General features: G+C 34.6%; 1 protein-coding gene across 5 annotated transcripts in view; it reads left to right on the top strand.

Moving 5' to 3' along the window:
- Positions 1-22,264, top strand: part of LOC129976053 (plexin-A2-like) — a 575,617-nt gene that overhangs the window by 513,063 nt on the left and 40,290 nt on the right. For all 5 annotated transcript variants that reach the window (XM_056089408.1, XM_056089404.1, XM_056089407.1 and 2 more), the window contains 3 exons: positions 3,728-3,856; positions 20,800-20,900; positions 21,021-21,150. In XM_056089408.1, the coding sequence (XP_055945383.1) occupies positions 3,728-3,856; positions 20,800-20,900; positions 21,021-21,150 (360 nt within the window). The remainder of the gene's footprint in view (positions 1-3,727; positions 3,857-20,799; positions 20,901-21,020; positions 21,151-22,264) is intronic.

Genomic DNA, 22,264 nt, shown 5'->3' with positions numbered 1-22,264 from the left:
ATTTATTTCCATATTTTTGAAGATAACAGCAAATGTAATTGAAGTTTCACTGCAGCAATCCTTGGATTAAGATTTTTTTCCCTTATACGTATTACTTTTTGTTCCTTTTCCGTATTATCAAATGCTAAATGTTACGAATACTAGACTTGTTAAAAACCACCGTAATGGCAAGTAACTTCATATTGTTGATATCTTTTAGCCAATTACAGTGGAGCAAATTGTCCCTATTTTTTACTTGACAGTTAGTTTTTTTTTTTTTTTTTACGTTATTATTATTATTTGACTTTTTCATGTTTGCAAAAATGAAATTATGATTTGTTACTTACTTTTTAATAGCAAGAGTTTTGAAATTCTGTGCAATTGTATGTTCCCCATGAGAATATGTTTTAATATTTCCTGTTAATCGGTTTATTTAAAAAAATTTGGCCATTTTGAAACGCTATCTGATAATAATAGTGAGCAAAATGGATTTTAAATGTTTTAAAAACTGATTGAAATTCATTTTGCCTGTAATAATTTACGAAATGAATTATAATATATAAAACTAAACAGTAAAATTAAAAATTTTAAAAGTGCTGAAAATGCTTTAAAGATACTGCGTCAGCTTGTTTGCAATGTTGGAGGGAATTTAAATAAAATATTCAATATTTATTTCAGTGGCGTAACTATGATTGCTAGATATGCAAAAATGCCAGAGGCCACCTCTTTATGGGGTACCAAATTCAGGTGTTGCAATTGCTTCAGTAAATAGACACAACTTCCGTCCATTTCTCAAGATTGAAAAACAGGCTTTACCCTATAATATTTATCAGAGATCTCATATTATTATCTAGCTAGTGTCATGTGTCATAAAACTGCAATTGTTTTGTTGTTGTTTTTTTTCCCCTAAGATGCATACTAGCAGAATCTACTAGACTAATGAAAAGATCCTCCGTATTTCTTCTGCATTTCCCAATTTAGCCCCATGCAACCCGGGGCCACTCCACCCTATCTGATTCTTCCCTAAAACCTGTCTCTTGGATTAGTGGAATCGCCCGATTGAATTAAGACATCCTCCCGACCACGTGTCACCCCTTTCAAATCGGGAGCTCACCTCTGATGGAATTAAGGAGGTCCTCTCCCCGCTTTGTATATCTCGTTTGCCTGCAGATGCCTTGTTGCCAAATCTTTTGTATCCCGAACAAGCCCTCCTAATCCGGCAACCCGACCTTCCATCTCGATGCGAGTTTTTCTTTTGGGGGTGGGGGAATGTTTCTTCCCTCTATACTTGTCGGCTGTCATTCTCCTAAATCTTGTTTAGACAGTTGCCATCGGGAGCATAGAAATCTCCAGCATTTTATTTCAGCGCTCCTGGTTGGATGGCCTGGCATGGATTTTACCGGCTTTTGTTGTCCTGATTCCCAATTTTTATTTTTATTTATTTTTTGTGTGTGCTTGTACGTTCATCCTCGGCATCTCTCTCCACCATCGAAATCCATGGAAATCCCGGAGCTTGGGGCCGACAGCTTGGGGCGCGCCTTTATTCTTTTCCCTCCGAACTTGATTCCGATTAAGCCCGGAATGGGGTTTCGGCTTTTTGATGGATGGAGTCTGTAGAGTGACTTTCTTATTGCATAGAATGTCGTTGTACTAACTCCCCATCTGTTTACTTTTCAATTTACTTGTCTTATCTCATCCTCTTTCTTCATCCCCGCGATGCTACCAATAGGAACACATAAAAAGGGGGAATAAAAATTGCTGAAGAGTTTACACTATCTTTTCACCCTTGCAAGTGATCGGGCAGTTCTGATAGAAATCCTGTACTTAGATGAAAATCCTTTTTCTGAAGAACAAAAATGGGTAAAAAACAGAAACCAATTCAAGGAATACGCCATCTCCCTTTTTAAGTGTTTCGCTGATGTAGTGTACGGTTTGAGTGGATTCGGGAAACACCCGAATTGTGACCGCCGTTTTCTTTTCTATTTGTACAGCAACAGCTTATTGCTAAAAGAGGCACATGAGCTTTCGATTTTTTACTGATGGTTGTTTTACAGTTTTTCACTATTATTTCGGTGTACATTTAAATCCATTGTGGCAAAATGTTAAACTCTATCCTATCGTCATTATTAGAAATAGCATGGGGTTCTAAAAAGGAGGTAAGGTAGGCATTAGCGGTGTTACTTTATGCATTAGAGACTTAGTTAAATCTTTAATGCATAATTTAATATTCATAATTCTTTTCACAAGGAATTTTTATTCTGATTGGGATGAACATTTAAGATGTGTTATTGCGGAGGTCTTGCACTCTTGCCTGTTCATTGTATCTCTGATGGCATCAAATCATATGACGTACCTGCAATTCTATGATCTAATATCTGATTGCACGTCGTCAGCAGCTCTTCCTTTTCTTACCATTCCTTTCAATTTACTGAATGCATTTTCTCATATACTTAATTGTCTCGGAGGATTATAAATGTGGCTACCGTAAACAAAAAAGACACTCCATGGCTTTAATAATCTAATTGAAAAGCTAATTAAGTATTTGTATTAACAATGATAACGGATAGAATTTCATTGCAACAATAAAAAGTTCTGTTATAAATTATACATAAAAATATTTTATGAAGACTGTTGAAATCAGGACGGGGGGGGGGGGGGGGAGGATTGAGTATCAACCCTATTGGCACCCTTTAAAAAATGTTTTAGCATTTTTAATTTATGTAAAGATGCTTTTTGTCAAATAATCTTTTCGAAAGTTATTATCTAAATTGTAATTATTTTTTATTTAATAAAATATTGCTTAAAAAAACTTGTTCCGTGGTGCACATTTCCTCTCTCCAAAATATATTTGTGTCAAATTCGATATATTATTTACAGTTAAATCATATGTACAATAAAGAGCTATCGAATAGCCGGATACACGTCCGCTTTTATTTTTAAAAGCGATAGCAGGTGACTGTAATAATTATAATGTGAATATGTAATTGGCGGCTGATCTTCACCTTAGACAGCAACATGAATGCATTTGCTGAGAGGAAGAAATGTAAATAATTGTGAAGAAATAATAGACTGTAATAAATACGGTTGTTTTTGTGCATTTTCTCCTTCTATTGTTCCTTCGTGTTCAATGTAGTGTTATGAAGGAGCGAAACGGAACCGAATCTGGCAGCTTCAGTTCACGTCCGTTGCCTGACTGATCAAAATACACCCGTATGATAAAGTTTCCATCTTGTCACACCCAACTACATCCAGCACTCAGTTGGGGGGGGGGGCTCAGTTTTCTTTAAAAAAAACTGTTGTTGACTTGAATGATGAGTTTCGCGAGAACCATTTAGTTCTACTGATAAAGGATTGACATGAAATTTCACTTTAAGAGTTTTTTTTTTTTAAAAAAAGAAGTTAATTATCTTTTAAAAGCTTTTGGTACGATTTTTTAATTTCATTAAATACCATTATTATAAATCACGAAATTTAAAAAAAAAATTAATCCAACATCTTTTCTAAAAATGAACTCCAAATTTGTCAACCATGTTGCTGTTATAATTTCTTGAAAAACCGCGATGTTTATGATCGCAGATCCCGCCATCATTGAATTTTAAATTTAAATGAATCAATACAATTTTTTGTTGTAAATTACTTGAATTATTACTTTGTTTTTCATTCGTAACAATGATTGTTTTAATGCTTATCTGCAGATTTATAACAGAAATTGTGCAATTTTTGCTATATTATAATATTTTTTTTTCAGGCTGTTGTGGAGACGGTGGTGAAGGCATCCGAATATGCTGACTTGGTCATCGATGAGGGGAGTCCAATCAATGCGGACATGGTCTTCGACAAAGCCAAAAACCACCTGTACGTCATGACTGAAAAGAGGGTAAGAAAACGTTTCTGTTCTCTGCTGTGGTCAGGACCGATTTATCAGATAGACAAAAGTTGACAACTGCTTGATGATCCCCGAAATTTCGATTTATTCTTTTACGACATTTTCTGAGTTTATTAATCCTATGTATTCATTTAATTTACGAGATCCTGCCCACGAACTGATTGAAATTCTAATCAGGTATCGATTGAATGCTAAAAAAAATTATTCCAATATTCCGAATTATTGTTTTATAAATTTTATGTTTTTTAAGAAATATTTAACTTTATATTTTGCCAAAAAAAAAAAAAAAAAAAAAAAAAAAATCCAGTTCTGCAATTAAACAGTTTTAGATTGTGTTCACAGAAGGCATACTAAAAACTGTTTCGAAACGGCCCCTTCATTAACTGTCCTACCTTAAAAAAAAAAAAAAAAAAAAAAAATGCTTATACAAATTATTAAGATTAATAAGATATGTCTGGTGTATGAAATGAGATGTAAAAGTGTGTCCCTAGTATTGTCGAAGGGCCTCTTTGTGGATTAAATGACTGTGTATGCAAATGGTATTTTATTGTATGGGCATGAATACTTATTCTTCTCATTGCTTTTAATCGACTGTTTTGTATCATTTATTGAATACTAGCCGCCTTTGGCCACCAGCCGGTTCGCCAATCTTAATGTTCGTTTAAATTTTAATAATTAAATAGGTTGAACCGGAGTTTAACCCCCTTCTTCGCCAAGTTGCGATAACGCGCCAAAGCTGGCAATCTTTATTATGCACTATAATTGAACATCTGCTCCTTTGCTTTTGAATATTTCGCAAGGCCGTTGTTGGCGATTTTTAAAAATTGCTCCAAGCAGGGGGTTAAACTCCGGTCGTACCATTAAATATTTTACGCAATTCCAACTTTAATAGATTCTTCAGCAAAATATTTTAAAACTTCAAATTTTGATAGTCATATAATGCACTCCTAATATTATAAAGGCCTTCAGTCATAACGTGATGTGTCTCTCTAATTTCCTGTTACCCCTCGTAGAATTTATGCTTTAAATTAAAGTGTAAATGATTAATCTGCAATTAATATAATAATATTTTTTACTGAAACAAAGCATTTCTTTTAATAATATGATTACTGATAATAGAGTCACTGAGCGTTTAAACTTTATGGGCACTAAAGAATAAATTTATGTAATATCTCAAGAATTTGTCAACAAAAATTTCTCAGACTCATCATGAACAGATCGATTCATTAACAATGTTTAATTTTAAATGCATCAAACACTAAGAAAATAAAATGAATCGTTTAAAATAATCGGTCGAAAACAGCTTTAAAAAACTACTTAAAAAACTATGTACTTAAAACTATAAGCATATACAAAAAATATATAACTAACATAAATACAATTTACTTCAAAAAGCATGCAACTAACCTAAAAATAATTTAAATCATCCGTTCGTTGTCATGTCAACAGTCAGAAAACAATGTGCATGCGTGAATTTTCTTCGCCAGTTACGTTAACGCAAATGCGTGAATTTTTCTACGCCAGTTGGGGTAACGCTATGCAGATTATACATTTTTAATTTCCTTTATTCTGTGTTATTTTAATTCAAAAGTACTTCAGAAGGAATCTGAAACATGGATTAATTAACAATGTTTAATTTTAAATGCATAAAACATGAAGAAAATAAACAGAATCGTTTGAAATAATCCGCCGAAAAATGTTAACCCTAGCCTCAATTCTGTTGGGAGAAAAAAATAACTGAAGTCTTACTCATTTGGCGGTGTGGAAAATGAAGATTTTTTTGGCGGAAAAGTTGGCGGTGGGGAGAATGGAAGATTTTTTTGGCGGGAAAGTTAGTTTTTAACTAATAATTAAAATTCTAATTAAAATTTCAAAAAAAGGGACCCCAGGTGCACATTCCCGACCTCTAAGGTATACATGTACCAAATTTGATAGCTGTATGTCAAATGACCTGGCCTGTAGAGCGCCAACACACACACACACACACACATTGAGCTTTATTATAAGTATAGATAATGAAATTTCATCATTTTCACTAAGGTAACTTTAATGGCCATCATGACTCTTGTCATGGAAGTTTTTGAAAGAAGCATGACGAAAGGGGGGGGGGGGATTCTCTTTTAACATATCAAAGCATTACTCTAATTTTCAAGCTTTAAAGGAATTATTGTTAAAAAAAAATTAAGAAAATGTGGATGATATTATTTGCAGGTATAATACTTGCGTACAAAATGTTATTAGTAGATACAGTCCTCCACGATCGGTGTTCTCATCGGATTGCCACAAAATAGCATTGAGTGCAATCAGTATTTAAGAATGTGGCTGCCTTGGAAAACGTATGGATACATACATCTTCTGGACGTATATGCCATTCGAGCAAAAGGGTTAAATTATTCCATTCATATAAAATTGCATATGTATAAAATGTGCAATTTATTTTGTTAAAAAATATTCAATTTGTGAACTGTACGCATTTTTTATGCTTTTTATCATAGCTATAATATTAAATATATTTGAAACTAATACACGCACAGAGTAAAATTCCCTTTCTTCCACTTCCATAAAAAATGTGAACTACCCAACTTCTCTATCTATTGTTGTAACTTCCGTCTTTCATGAGCATACCAGAAATAATAATTGCAGGTTTTTCAGCAATTATTATTTTTAACAAATGAGTAATCTTGTAAAAAAAAAGTTCAACGCGTGTGTGTACGGACGGCAGTACTATTACTTATTGTTTTAGGCAAGACAATTCTTTAGTTTAAGTATCTTCCGTCAAAGAACTTATTTATTCCTCGGGAACGACTTCGATTAGATTCCCGGTTTCATTGCAGCCGGAACACTTTTCTTTTCTGCTTGTTCGTCGTTTAGAGACGCAACCTATGTGTCGGGAAGCATGTTACCCGGCAAATAACCCTTCTTTCCTCTTCTCGTCCGAATTTGTACGAAAGGGGAAGGATGCTGGAAACAGGAAACCCCCTTCACCCCCTCTCTTTTGTTCTCTTTCGGTGTCTTATGCCGTGTTCGATTAATGAAGTGCTTTTCAAGAGGAGGGGAAGCCTGCTTTCTGCCGTACCCATTCCAAAATCAAATGAACTAGGATGAGTCAGTTTCCCACCGACCTTTCTCACCTTAATTTGATAAGACCTTACCTGGACTCTCCCACTGTTTGCCGAATTTGGTGCGAGTGGATGTGACAACAGAGAAGACATGTCTTGAACCTTAGTGTAAATGCGAAGTGACTTCGTAACTCCTGAAGGCTCAACTAAGATCTAATAATCCTATTTTTGAAGTTAAATGCGACCAACTTTTAAATTCTTTGTACCATTTTTACCACAGTTTTACATAAAATTAGAATGGTGTTTTGCTTGGAAGAAAAAAAAATAGCAACGAGGCAGCTGTCATTATTAAAGAATTTGTCTTAAAAAGATTATTTATACTTAAATTGGATTTTTGAATGCCAAAGTTTTTCATTCATATGCTACTAAACGCTTTATAAGGGCTTAAAGGTGCAAACTCTAGCTTTTGTTTGGAGGTACTATCAAAAGAGCAAATGGATGACCTATTACATATTTAATATTACATTTTGTACAATATCTCTTTGGTTACTAAAATTTTGACTGTATAATTTTTTTTGTGTTCAAACTTTGAAATTAATAGTTGAATGACTGTCATAAATATAGAAAATGCATAGTACCTGAAATATACACAATTATTATCTTAGTAAAACCTAGCACTCATTGCTTCTTTTATGTGTGTATAGAAATGAACTAGCTGTGATTTCTTATCAGATGTGAAAATGCCAAGTCTGCTATACAAATTATTACTCGTTTGAACTGAACCCATTTGCTTAGATTTTTTCATTGTATTCTATAGTCAAGGCCAAAATGATACCCATATAAATAGATACAGTATGTTTTAAAAGTCTGTGAAGACCTTCTTCTTGGTCATAGTAAACAAGATGCTCGCAACGTTTTGTCATTGTATGTTCCTGTTCATATTTAACACAAAAGTGATAAGATTGCGAAAGATAGTCACATAGACATTAAGGTTACAAAAGTCCTCGCTTTCATCATTTTGAGATATAAACAGTCGCATAGACAAGTGCAGTTCCTAATTTAAATAAAAAAAAGTATTATTAACCAGAATAAAATCAAAAGATGAACAAGAAATCCATTCTTGTATTCAGCAACATTTGCTGTGAAGCCTTTGCCGAGAGCCCTCAGCTCGGCCTCCGTGACAGTGGCAGCACTTGGCACATAGTGAGCTGTAGCTGTTTCATCATTCTGCGTTTGTTCTGCTAATTAGTTGCTTCGAGGGTTGTCGCAGCCTATCATCGATGACACCCGCTTAGCTGAAGCGTGAAAGAAAGTTGTTACCGTCTGCTCTTTTGACAGAACCCTTTATTCCATTTCAACCGTTTCTTCCGGGACATCCCCTCACTGGCTGGGCTGTCATACTTTTCAATTATTCTTCCCTCGTTTAAAGCTCTTAAATAATTCCGTGGAGCGCATAAAACACGGAACTGACGACGTTTCCTTTTCCACCCTTTCCTCCCCTGGGGTTGTCTTCGAATACCGACTTATCGCTCCTGCCTCTTACTCTCTTTCAACCACCTTGGAAGAATAACTCGTAGCGATGCGGAAAAGAGACTTCCACAAGTTTTAATTCGTTCCCAAAAGGTCTCTTTCGTCGCCGGGCGATCGTTTTGTTTTGTTGTCATATGTTCTGTTGTCGTCTCATGTGAGGTAATTATATTTCCCTCTCGCGTACTCGGAATAGAAGGCACGCGCCGCTGTTATTTCGAAAACGCAGACTGTTGTTCTTTGAGAGGAGGAAATCTTATTGGTGAGAAATTTTGCGAAAAAGAAGGTAGAATAATACTCATATTACAGATGGTAGTGGCGGATACTCGTTGCACTGTGAGGCATTTGGGTATTGTTTATTGAGAGAGTCAGCTGACTATATGGTAGTCACCGTCAGAAATAAGCCAACTTGCAAGTGGTGTCAAGAGATTCTTGAATTTTTTCGTAAATACACTTACGTTGAATTGTTGGATATTGCGATTCTTTTCATTCTTTTTTTTACAGTATCCAACTCATAAAATTCAGAAATAACTGTTATAATTATTGAATGCATTAAAAAAAATATTTCATAGGAGTTGGAGAAAATGCTTAGGAAGGATGGTAAAGATCCGTGCTAACTAAAATAATAGCGTTTTAATCAATAATAACTTTCTTGAAAAAGAGGAAAAGATATCGTTACCAAGGTGAAATGCCACTTGAATATACTATATATGATTTATTTTAAAAACCTGTTTTACTAAAAATAAATTGGGAAAATGGTTTGAATATTGGGCTTTTTTGAGGTCTGTAACTTTTTAAAGTTCTGTATTATGGGAAAATATTGTACTCTCCTTACTCGTTACTGCAGCTAGTCCGAAAAATTCTTTTGTTTGCTACATGTTAGAACGAACAAACAAAGCTGGTATAATGTGATTGCATTATTTGAAATCTGCGCCTCACCAGGTAAAAGGGGAGCTTTATTTAATAAACTTTATTGAAACGTGATATTATTGTGTGACATAAGTTTCTTGCATTAGGTATGATTTAAAAGCACAGTCATGTTTTAATCTTGTAATCTTTTTTACCTGAACACCGGCTCTTTTTCTCTGAAACACGGAGCATTTTTTATATCTATATATTAGAAATCACTTTGATTTAAAGCAAGTGGTGTCTCTCGTGTTTTAATGAAACGCTAAATTTGAAAGACAGACAAAATAGCATGCTTTCTCAGTTAACATCAGTGACATCCTACTGGATTGAAAAAACCTGTACCAAACCAGTTTTATCGCCTCCAAGTGACAAAAGAAAACTGGCGTGGACAGCCCCTGTTGCTCCTGACAAAAGGGTGGGAGAAATTGGAGTGAGTGGTAACAGAAGAAAGAACTTCGTTAAGATTTATAAACTAGGGACATTTCCGATGGAGGCAACTGATTACTTCCTTTAGATATCCGTTCTCTTTTGATTGGCAGCGATCTCCGCCGTAGATTGAGGAGTCGTGGGATAACAACATAGCACTGACCACCACACATCTCTGGTCATTACCCCCTGACACTTCCAGGCAAGGGCGGACCCTTTTTTCCCTTGAGGGTGGGGAAACCTAAAAGCAAAGTCTTGTCCTTCTTTTGATTCCCACGGCGGCAAGGGCTTTTGCCTTGGGGCTCGACGTGATGCGGCTAATGCCTTCACTTTATCTTGACGCCCCGGGGACAGTCTTTCTTCACAAGAGGAACGGTTTTTCTGTCCTGCTACTTCTGTGGCTTGAGCTGCATGCTCGGATTTATTCTCTACTTTATAGTTGTCTAACATTTTTGAAATAATAACGTTATTGCTGATTCTCAATGAATCGCGGTAAGTCGAACTGTCATTTTATAAGAAAAACCTCTTGTTCAAACTGTCTCTTTCAATAAAACAGGGGAATTTTTTCTTCGTGGATATTTAACGTTCCATAAAACCGACTTGCTTTGTCACCATTAATTCGTGCCAAAATAAATATTTTCAGATTCAGTATTTTTGAGTCTAATTTGGCAGATTGCACCCATGGACTTCATTAAATTCTAATACTTAAACTGGCTATAAATTAAAATTATTAAATTATAAATTGATTTTATATAAACTTTTAATGTTAAAAGTTTAGCTTCTGAAATTTGAATCATTGCTAATTTTACTGAACTTATACTTCATAAACTTTAACTATTATTCTATCTAAACTTTACTATTTTATGTTTTGGCCTGCACTGACTAATGATCATTATGCATTCATTTAAAAATAAAGAGGAAGGATTTTACTCTGCTAGACTTGCTAATTTTTAACTCAGTATTGCCTGCCCGTTTGTTTGTGCTTTGTCCCGAGCACACATTGTGAACGTCTTCCCGTTGACAAATGTGGTACTAAGCTGCAATTTTGCAACATATCAAATTCAGTTTGTCTGTCGATGCATTTAAGTGTATTTGTTTTCACATATGTGGATATATAAATCGATGGACATTCAATCCCTTGACTGATTCTATCCAAAATTTGATATTGATCTCTTAATTTTGATGTTAAAACTATTCATCTATCAAACTAATTGCATTTTAGAGGTCCTATTCATATAAACATTAAAGGGACAAACAGGCAGATCTCACAGATACAAAATTTGATAACATAATATCTACATGGTATTATGATTATCTACATTTTTGTTTTGAGGACCACATGTCCAATTAGAATCTATCCAGCACATTTCATTTTTGAGCAATCGTATTAGTAGCAACCACGTATAATTCGAAAAATAGTTTTTCGGACTGAGGGAGACCTGAAATCTCAAGATAGAACTTTTTGATTATTATAATCTCTTCGTATATGAGAGAGTCAAGTTGATAATATTAATGTACTGTACTTAAAGTTTTGGCCATGAATTCGGAACCACGTCTTGTTTTTCGGCGACATTTCATAGCTTTCAAGAAACACATCCTGTTGCGTACAAAATTTATTTGAAGTCGCATTTGTCCCAAACTGTCGGAGAGCTGCCAGGACCACTTTCCATTTCGTAGTTACATTTGACCGTCTTCAGCATGCAGCAGATATGGATACCGATGACAAATCTTATCTCATAAGCTGTTTCCATCTTTCTTTACCCTCCCCTCCTTTTTTTTTTTTTTTTTTTATCTTGGGAAACAGAAATTTCCTTCGCTGTCTCCCGCACAAAAGCAATTTCCGCTTTCTTATCTCGTTGCCGTTCGGGCCTAAGGAAAAAGTTATTCAGCGGACCTTCTGGTCGATATCGAAGGAAATCGAGACCCGAATGCGTGTAATTGAACTCTCTCGACCTCTGCTATTTGAATGTTTAAGAAACAGGCCGGATGGCCCTTCGGTCGGATATTTGAGTATTGCTTGCTTTCCTCTTTTTCTCCGCGAGAGATTACTTTCGGACATTTCGGTTACGACATTTATTCCGTCGAGTGTCTGTATAAAATGGGATCCCGTGTATATCTCTTGAGTAAGCTTATGTTTTTTTAGTATGAAGGCACTTTGTTGGTTGCTTAGTGGATGAAATTTGTCCTAACTTTGAGAAAAGTTTCTTTTATTGGAAAATATTTGAGACGTTGAAAGTCAGTGGCCAATCCGCAAGTTTCACGCAACTGAGCTAAGCATCACATTGAAATTGGAAAATATATTAAATATACAAATAATTCAGTAGTAGCAATGAACCATAGTTACATATATTTTCAGTTTTATAAAGCTAACTTATTAACTTAAAAATCAGTACTAAGCGGTTACACAGGCATTATTACTCCATGAGTTCCTCATCTAGTCTGACTGAAAATCAACCATCTTTGGCATCATACACTTATCCACTCCATAAAGGCACTAAACGCAGCCATTGCTTGTCTGATTTATACTAATATTGTTTAAATTGATCTCCTTCAATATTTCTGAAGAAGAATTTGAATTAGTTTTCTGTTGTGAAGTCATCGCCATTCTATTATTTGGGCAGATTACCTTCAGTCGGCGTTCAACTCTCCAAACATAAATGCCGTACCAATGTCAAGGCTTCATATCACATTAGGTGAAGATACACAATTAATCTTTTCCGGAATTTAGTCTCGAACTTTTCCCCCTTTTAAGAATTGACCACTGAAGTCTTAGATGTGAAAACATACTTATGTAAATTTATGTTCTTTTAAATAAATAGCAGTGAATTAATTTGTTTTTACTATTGTTAAACTTAAACATGTTGTTTGTCTGGTAAAAAATCTTATGCTTTTTCTTTACATTCTTCAAGACTTCAATATTTATTTAAAAACTTGGACATCGAAATTAAGGGACAAAATCTATACCATATTTTCTGATAATCAATTGTGGGTTGGCATTGACTTCGTGTTTTAAACTCAATTCTACTGAGAATTCGTCTTGAATTGGGATCTCATGCTCTCTAGTTTGTGATACATGGATAGATAGTGGGGTATTGTTATTTAATTGAAATTGGTGGATTCCCCACCCCACCTCCAAATACTTCTCATGTAGGGAAAATTAAATCTTGTTCATCTGTTGATTTATGTGAAATTATTTTGCGATTAATCACCTGAAAAATGCTTCATGAGATTTCCTATTTGATATTGCAAGTATTTGATCAATCTGCTTTGCACAGGAAATTTCTTGAATGTTGCCTTCTCCTCTTACAAATATTTCCTCTGCTAAGTGATGTCTCCCAGGGCAAAGCATTGCCTGGATTCAATTCAGAAGATTCAATAAGTTCGTCATTTTTTTTTTTTTTAATCAGCCTTTGCGCTTCGCTGAATCTGATTGGAAAACCTAAACTCGGTTCTGTGACCCCAGGGAAGGAGAGCGTACAAAAGCGAAACTATGATGTACGTAGGCAATCTGGGCGACCATTTTATGCAAGAAAGTACTTCTCCTTTTTATTAAAAAGAAGTATAGGGATGTTCTGTTGAAATTTTTTTTATTACTTCCCGTTGTACCGGTAGCTTCGGCTGCATTTATTTGTTCTATATATGTGTAATGAAAAACAAAACATATAATTTTACATCATGCAGTTTTTAAATTCTTACAGTCGGATGTTTTATAATCCTAAAACTTAATTTGAATAGTAATTATGTAATTAATGTTGAAGATTTCGGATAAAACGATACTCTTAGCCTCACAGAAATAAATGTAAAGCTTACTTGTAATTTCTACTCTAGATTGTCGTAACATAAATTTGGTCGTGGGAGAAATAAGTTGCTCATGGCAACATTAACGTAAAAGAATTTTTGAAACAATTTTTAGAAGCAGAACTTGAAAGTTTCAATGAAATTCGACTTTGAACTGTCCACGTGATTTAGTTTGTATGCATTTGATAGATGTGACAAAACGCGCATTTGTACGAGGATTTAGAAATCCTGATATACTGCATCAAAATCTGTTAACATGTCTATTAATGTTATAGCTTTTAGTCGGCTCAAGACTGCATTGCAATTTACTTATTTGCTCTTTGTCACTCGTCTCAATTTAAACTTGAACATAATTTCAAACTTTCCCATTAATTCATACATTGATTTCATTGGTCTAAAAAAAGTTATTCATTAAACTGAAATTCCATAACAGATGCACTCTTAGTTACTCCTCTCCTTCCCCTCCCCAAGAAATCTGCGTCTTGTTTTCCTCCACCCCATCCTCGTAGTCGGTGAAACTGGACACCTCTCTGTAATCAGCAAAGTAATGAAGGAGGGTGAGCTGAACGCGTGCCACGCAGATCAGATGTCTGTCATACGAGAGTGGATCCTGATCTTTCCCTGCTTTTAATTCTGCCGAGCGTCGTTCAGAATGCAGTTTGGAGGGGAATGAAAATTGGCAGAACTCTCGATTTTGGACTCCAAATAATTGCGTGATCTGTAAATTGGCAGGAATAGAACTCGGAGTTAGGATCGTTGATTTTTGGTTTTGATTTATGTAAGTGAAAAATATTGTATAATAATAATGAATATGACATTGAATGGCCTTTAATGTGACGACATCTTTTTACCATTGAAGTTTTTGTGGTTACTCTTTTTATAATTGATAATTTATTATTTATTTACACTTTTGGCTGCAATTTTGATACTTTCAATTTCTGTTATGGTCTGTTACTGTTTAATTGTATCATTTATAATTGCAAGTTCTTCAGATGTGGTATTTATGTAATTATTAATTGGTTTTAATGATTCATTTTACTGAACATTTCAGTAGTAATGTAATTACAACTGTCACATTTCTAGTCAAAACCTTTCTCTCTCTCTCCCCCCCCCTCCCAGTTCTTTACCTTTTATTGGCTCTATTCTTTAAAAATGTTGCTTTTGTCATTTATGGAATTCTAAACAGGAAAAATTCCCAGGTTAATAAAATTCCATGTTAGTTTCTTTATTCACTTTCCACGGTATGAGGGCCGTGGTTATTATCTTTCTGGTAATATATCCTATGTGCAAGCTTATTAAATGAATTGGAATGTTTGGATAATGCAATTTTCCGGATTAAAACACTTCTGCCATCCATTCTTGACCAACTTTTTTTAGTTAGAAAAAATCATAACTGATCGCCACCATCCCCCCCCCATCGCCTTTCTTTTCCCTTTAAGGCAATCCTACAATCTCTTAAGGAAAAAGATAGAAAAATAAAAGGAAAGGTAGAAAGTAAAGGAAACTTTTGACTGTAATCTTGAAACACTGATAGGATACATTTATCTCCCCCCTCACCCTCAGAGTTATTGAGAACTTTTACCAAATTTTGTAGGAGAGCAGTGAGTATGATTGATTTGCATTGGAAAATGGATTTATAGTCATTTTAAAACTTGTAATTTCCAAATATATATATTTATTATTATTTATTTTTATTTATACGTTCTCTATTGTAACGTTCTTTGTCTCTGAATAAGTGAGAAGAAAAAGAAATATGCAATAATCGTTTTAAAAATCTCTGATATACAGAATTTGTGTAAGGGAGACTAAAGCTTGCATATTCAAGGATATTCTGTTTTTTGCCATGTTTTAAAAGATGACTTGAACTTGCAAATATATTTTTCTAGAGTATACCTATTAAATTATAGGTTCTAAAGGCTCTCCCCTCGTGCTTTGAGACCTTGGGAGTACGCTTCAAAATCTGTTCGATGTACATCCCAGTTCTAATAATAATTTATGACATTGTGTAAAGGGAGGAAGTTCAAAATAAATTTTGACTTTCAACGCCTTATTGTTGAATCCTCCGCAGTTAGTTGGGTATTTAAAATGTGATGATTAATATTATTTGTCTTTGTTGGTAATCTTGTTATACACTTAAACATTGATTTCCAATAATTTTCTTTGGATATAATAACATAAACTCACTTTAATGACATAAAAGAATGAATCCTTCTATGTGATATTTTTTCTTAACATTGTGATCTTGTTTTGACAGCATGGAAAATATATATTATTTGCTAAATAAAGATGACAAAAGCACCGGCCAGTCTACTTTCCTAACTTGTTGATACGTTTGGACACACTCATCATATCCTTATCAATCTGAAGGTTGCACAAATCTCAGCTCCTCCCCCCTCCCTTCGCTTGTTGCATTTGCTCCCTGTCACTGTTGCAACCTGAGACCGTCTTTACGGAAGGGGCTTGTGCTAATGGTGGGGGAGTAGCTGCAACTGGAATGGGGTAGAGTATCCCTTCTCATCTCCGTTCCAAGTCATTAATGTCCCCAAAGACTGGGGGAAAGAGTGCATTTCTCTTCCCCCCAAAAGGCTTCTCAAATGGCAACATCAAAGCTACGTTGATCGATACCAGTGCGATAAGAGAAAGAGTCGGCTGTAAGACGATTGCCTTTGCATTATTCTGTCTTGTTTATTAGGCTTAATTCCATTACCACAGCTGCCGTGTTTATCGGATTTTCAGTTTTTGTAAAATTTCGTGGCTGGCGTGTCATGGCTCCAGCATTAACGATGGTAAACCTGATAAATAAAGGATTAACTGCTTTCCCGTGGGAAGTTCTTGCATTTCAAGCAAAAAGTTTTGCTTATTCTGTTTACAGCCGCCTTTGTTTCTAAATAGAATAATCTGAGTTTTGTAATTTTTCACTTTTTCTCCACTTATTGAAGAGTGAAATCAACGAGAGATGCTGTATGGAGATTTTATCTTTGTCTGGTGTTCATGCTTCAGCTGTTACTCCTGTACTCTTTGTAATTTGTTGAATATTTAATCATGTACTTTAGAATATATCTTTTTTTTTTTTTTTTTTTTTTTTTTTACTTTTTTTTAAGGAAAGATAATTGAGATATAATAGATTTCGATATTAAGAATTATTTTCAAAAATAAAAAATAGCTTTATTTTTTTTTATTAGTGTTATAAACACTGAATGTACATTCGTAGTTACAAAATTTATCAAAATAATAATAATTGCTTTTAAAATATGAACTCCGCTCATCTTACAATCCTCATTTTAAACCTTTGCACTCGCAAAAATATTTCACCTAATGCAAAGACTTGTTTATTGCTCTGAAAAATAAATATATGTAATTGTTTGAAGTTGAATTCTCTCATTTAATTAATTTGCATCTTCTTGCTACTCTGCAGATATTTTTAACAATCAATGTGAAATAAATAAATAAAACGTCAAAATGATGCACCGTCTTGAATGGTGAGTGGGAGTCACCATTCGAGTGCGAAGGATTGAAATAACCCCTGTGAGATATGCGGCGCTATTTTTACGGTTCGAAATCATTGATTTCTCTTTTATCTCAAAATATAGTTCTGTACAAGACATTTGATATTTCTACTCAACTATTTATATTACTTGATCAATTTCACTTCGAAAGAATTAACGGTAGCGGCAGTTAATAACATAATTCGAGAAAGCATCAGCTTAATAAATAGGCATAAAATTTACAGCATTTTGTTTCTTTTGACATCTCTTGTCAAGTGAACTTTTAAAATTTATGATTGAGAACTGAACTGAATCCCTTAAGCAATGAATTTACTTAATCGCCTGATTGGATGACATAATCTATTTGGAACATCATTTTGTTATTTTAGTCCATATAATACCATAAAAGGCACTTGAGATATTGAAGCGTTTCTCACTCATTTTTTAACTACTTAATACTTATTTTTAATATCAGATTTAAATACCTTAAATTCAGTTATTTGATACACTTGTTCGACACGTAATTGTAAGAGACGGAGTTACGCCTCTCCTAAGACCTTGCCTAAGAAAACATTTCACGTCCCTATCAGAATGAGAAATTTTCTATACACGGATTTTTTTTTTTAGTTCAATAAACCAATGACGAATAAAAAATTTTTGCGGACTAATGTGTGGAAAATTTTAAGGAAACATTTCAAAACCAAAATGTTTTTTCTATTACTTATTGTTAACTACTATTAAAAAATTTGGCAAAAAGCATTGGTTATCAGTTAATTTTTTTTTTTTTTTTTTTTGACGAGAGAAACTTATGGACGCTTTCTAGAATTTGCTTTAATTTTCCCCTCTTTGATCATGTGATATTGCGAAGTTTCTAAGAATACTGTTTTAATACTTCCTTGTTGAACATTTGTAGTAGTTAAGATGAGAATCATAAGTTTACTATATCTTAATTATCTTGGTATTGTTTATGAACATTGAGTTATTTGATTGTTTATATAAGTAATCGTGTATAACATCGGCCCGTCCAAATTTCATTTAAAAAATAACCTTTTCTTTTTAATATTAATTTCCGTCAGGTAAATATTTGGAGATTTGACAAAGGCTTGTCATTTCAAATGATTTGATTATCAATTTGATTTGCCAATATTATAAGCTGACATTTGGTCGTGACATCTAAATTATTCCAACGCTGATAATATGATTGCGGCGAATTTTCCAGGGTGTGAGCTGTTTGGCATAGCGCTTTCTTCAGAACCATCAAGAACGCGTGTGTGCAACAAGTTAGTAGTTTCCAGTCCATTGGCCTGCCCAATCGAACGCAGCCCATACAATATTCAGAAGTTGTTCGGCGAACGTGACGGTGGATAAGAAACGCGGATCGATGCAGCTGTAGGCGAAATCCAGCGGCAAGCAAAAGGATCGATGTCTATGAATCAGTAAAACCTAAATAAGTGCGTCTCCTTACAGCGGCCGGATGAATCTTGCAAGCGTCCGGCTCTCCTGCAGGCACGCGCCCCTCTGCCCGGATAATGAAAATCCATCACATTCACGGAGACTCCGGGAAAAGACGTGCAAAAGAGTTCTTCTCAAATATTTAAATCTCTTATGCAACAGTGGCGCTTTTTTTTTTGCTGGAATAACTCAGGCACAAGAGTAATCTTCATAGTCCGCGCGCATGATCGTTTTTCAAAGAGTAATTATTATAGCAATAAAATAATTGAGGAGTTACTTCTTAATTGCTCTTAATTTAATGGTCAACTCTCACTTCTATAAAAATAAAAAAACAACGGGTTTGTTTTTTCATCGATTTCTTACTATGTGTATTCTATTTTACCCATTTTATACAGGGTGTCCCTGAATTCATGGGCCAAACTTTTTAAGGGAAGGTAAAATACATATAGAGAAGCATTTTTTATTTAACAATATGATGTCGGAAATGAAAAGTATAGATGGAACAAGTAAGTGCAAGCAAGACGGGAAAATGTATTGTCTACCAGACTTCCAATGACTGTGATAAAAACGTCATTGCAAAACTTTCAGTCGCCGCTGCAGTTGTTCATGGAGCACTTGGCAGCATCGAAAGAGTATACGCTAATTAAATACTTGCTAGACGCTACTAGGCCTGTATCGATGTTGGTGATGGCACATTTGTGCACTTACTGAAATATTATGTAGGTAAAGAGTTTTCTCTTCATTTCCTCAGTATTTCTTGTTTTTTCCGCCGAAACTTTTCGTTTTCGATCCCACATTACTGTACCTCTTTAAAAGGCCTCTTTATACGTATTTTACATACCGGTAAAGTTTGGCCCATGAATTCAGGGACGCCTTATGTACAGTTTCTTAAGACATGATGAGAGTCGAATATGCATTTTGATCCTTTTTCCTTGTAGTATTTTCCAGATGAAATTATTCTAATTACAGACATGAAGCGTCGACTTTAGGATGGAAACAGGTTCTTCAGAGGAACATTTGAATTCGGAAGAAAGCAATTACTCCATATTGATTACTCCTCATAAAAATAGTTCCTACAAAATTTTAAAGTTTTGTATAGATTTAATATTTATTTAATGTAAACGGTGTTTATGCATTTGTATAAGATTTAAAACGTAATTGTCCAAAACCTCGCTATGCTCTTACAACTTAAAAAATACGATATAATCGGACCTGGAAGTTTGAAATATTCTAACCAATAAAATTTTTTAATTGCTTGTCTTCTGATTCAAGTCCTACTAAAGAAATCTCACCTCGAATCAACAAAAATAATCTAGACTACGTTTTTGAAAACTGTCAAAATCCTTCAGAATATTTACTAATGCGTTAATTGGTTAAAGGAATATTTCTAAAGTAAAATGATTTTATATTCATCACGGCATTAGACCGTTTAATTGAGTTTCCATACGATCAAGAATTTCTGCATTCTATCGATATTAATGACACTGAAGTGCATTCTTTAGGAAATACAATTGTTGATGATAAAATGCGTGCAGTTTTTTAGTGCATGAACATGCATTTTAATATTAAAATTGAAATGTTTTCCAGACTGTATTGAATTTCATTATTGTAAAATTAATATTTTATAAAAACAATTTTGAAATGGTATTGAAAAATGTTTTAATTTTCTATAAAATAGATGAGTAGTTGTTATGCCTCTTCATTCCACGAACAATCTTAATTCACCCTATTGCTAAATATAAACATCCTTTAACCTCTCGTCTCACCTTTTTGACGAAATAAATGCCTACTTAGGCATGCGCAAAATCGCGGAGCGTTTCTGAATCCAAGAATAAACATTTCCTGGTTTCTTCTGACGCATATACAAATGTCTACGAGAAAATATTTCTGAATCTCTATCATCTGATATAGCACCTCTCAGGAGAAGTCGTTTTTACTTTTAAGAAAGATCAAGATTAAAAACGCTGTGCGTCGACACTTTCATACATTTTGCAGATTTCATTCGAGAACAAAATATTTTCTTATAATTATTTCTCCGATTCGATGGTTCTTTTTCATTAACGCGACAGCCCCTAACGGTCCCTGGCTTTCCTCATAATTGCATTCACGTCTCCCTGTTTTTGGCTAAGGTTTTCCAATTTGTTACTTAATAGTTTTCCAGTCTTTTTCCAAGCAATCAATCCAGCTAAATTTTAGACTCTCTTTTTCAGGTATCAAAATGATTTAGCCCAAAAGATCTTTTTAATTTTACTGATTTTACTCGATTTTCTTTTCACAGGTGACGATGGTCAAAGTACAAGAATGCCACATGTTTAAAACGTGCATGGACTGCTTAGGCGCCAACGACCCTTATTGTGGATGGTGCTCCCTAGAAAACAAGTAATGCTCTGTGGCTGTTCATTATTTTTGGACCAAAATGATTTTGTGTGTGTTTAAATTTGGATGTTGAAATGAATGAGTGCACATGTTTCCACCTGATCTTGTAACTCTTTTCGATAGATGCAGTCTCCGAGGAGCATGCGCAGAAGCTGCTCAAGATCCCCTCTACTGGTTATCTTACAAAAGTGGTCGCTGTACAACAATAACAGAAGTTCATCCTCCCCAGATACAACGCACAACGGCACGGATTGTAAGTTTAAATATTTCTGTAATTCTTATCCTTTCCCGTATTCATAAATAATTATTCTCGGAGATTTGTTGCGGGTTTTTCGATTTGTTTGATTGCTTTTCTGTCCTTGCTTAATTGCGCTGTTTATTTTCTCGTATACGAAATGTAAGAAAATACTGCCATCGTCAAAAAATTTAAGCTCTAGATTTGGGCCTCCCCGAGTTCGAAAAAAGCTCTTTGTGTCGAAGATAACTCAAAAACGCTTTACACCAGGCAGATTAAATTTAAATAGGGTCTTTACACCAAATTTGTAAATTCCAATCAAATTTTGAGCAAAATCTGTTCAAAGGAAGTCTGTCTGCCCGGCTGCTCGAGTATAAGTGAACACCCAATCTACAAAACGAAGAAAGCTAAAAAGATAATATTCGGTACACTGATTTAAATTCTAGACACCTTTCAAATGTTAAGCCAAATCCAACAAGGGGTCCATTTTTTGTCGTTCTGCGCTTTCAGAAACATGTGATGACTCAAAAACGCAGTGACATAGATGTATAAAATTTGGGATGTGATTTCGCAAATATAGTTCTGTGTCAAATTTTTATTTCAATTGGGTGAAATAAACGTGTCTGAAACAGAAATTTGATTTCCGGATTCTAAGAAACGCATACCAGGTATTAATGTCAAAAAATTCTTTAAGTATCGCCCTATAGTTTTAGTAAAACTGCTAAATTCGGGGCAGAGATTAATATTTTGTAATTATTCTATGCCAATGTCATGCAAGGCGTTCTCTTAGCTAACACCTCTATTATTAGAGAGGATGCGAGAAAATTTTGAGGAGACCACTGACGCTGTTCCTTTAACATGCTTGCAAATATTAGTTCTTGCATATATATTTGCATTCTTAAATATGAATAGGGGCTTCGATGGCCTGGTGGTAAGATCTCTGCTTCGGAATCGAAGGGCTTCAGGTTCGAGCCTTGATTCCCCTGAATAATCGCCTTGCAAGTGGGTCTGGTGCACGCTAAATCCGTCAGGGCCAAACGTCCTCTCGCTGGTGTGGCGTGAGAGTTTGGAGAGGGGGTGCGAGCTCAGGTGTCGTCCTGGTTATCAATATTACTTATTCAATATTACGAAG

Source organism: Argiope bruennichi, chromosome 7, assembly GCF_947563725.1.
Source record: "Argiope bruennichi chromosome 7, qqArgBrue1.1, whole genome shotgun sequence".
Lineage (NCBI taxonomy): Eukaryota > Metazoa > Arthropoda > Arachnida > Araneae > Araneidae > Argiope > Argiope bruennichi.
Note: the sequence above shows the minus strand (reverse complement) of the source record. Positions and strands in the feature narration are given on the sequence as shown.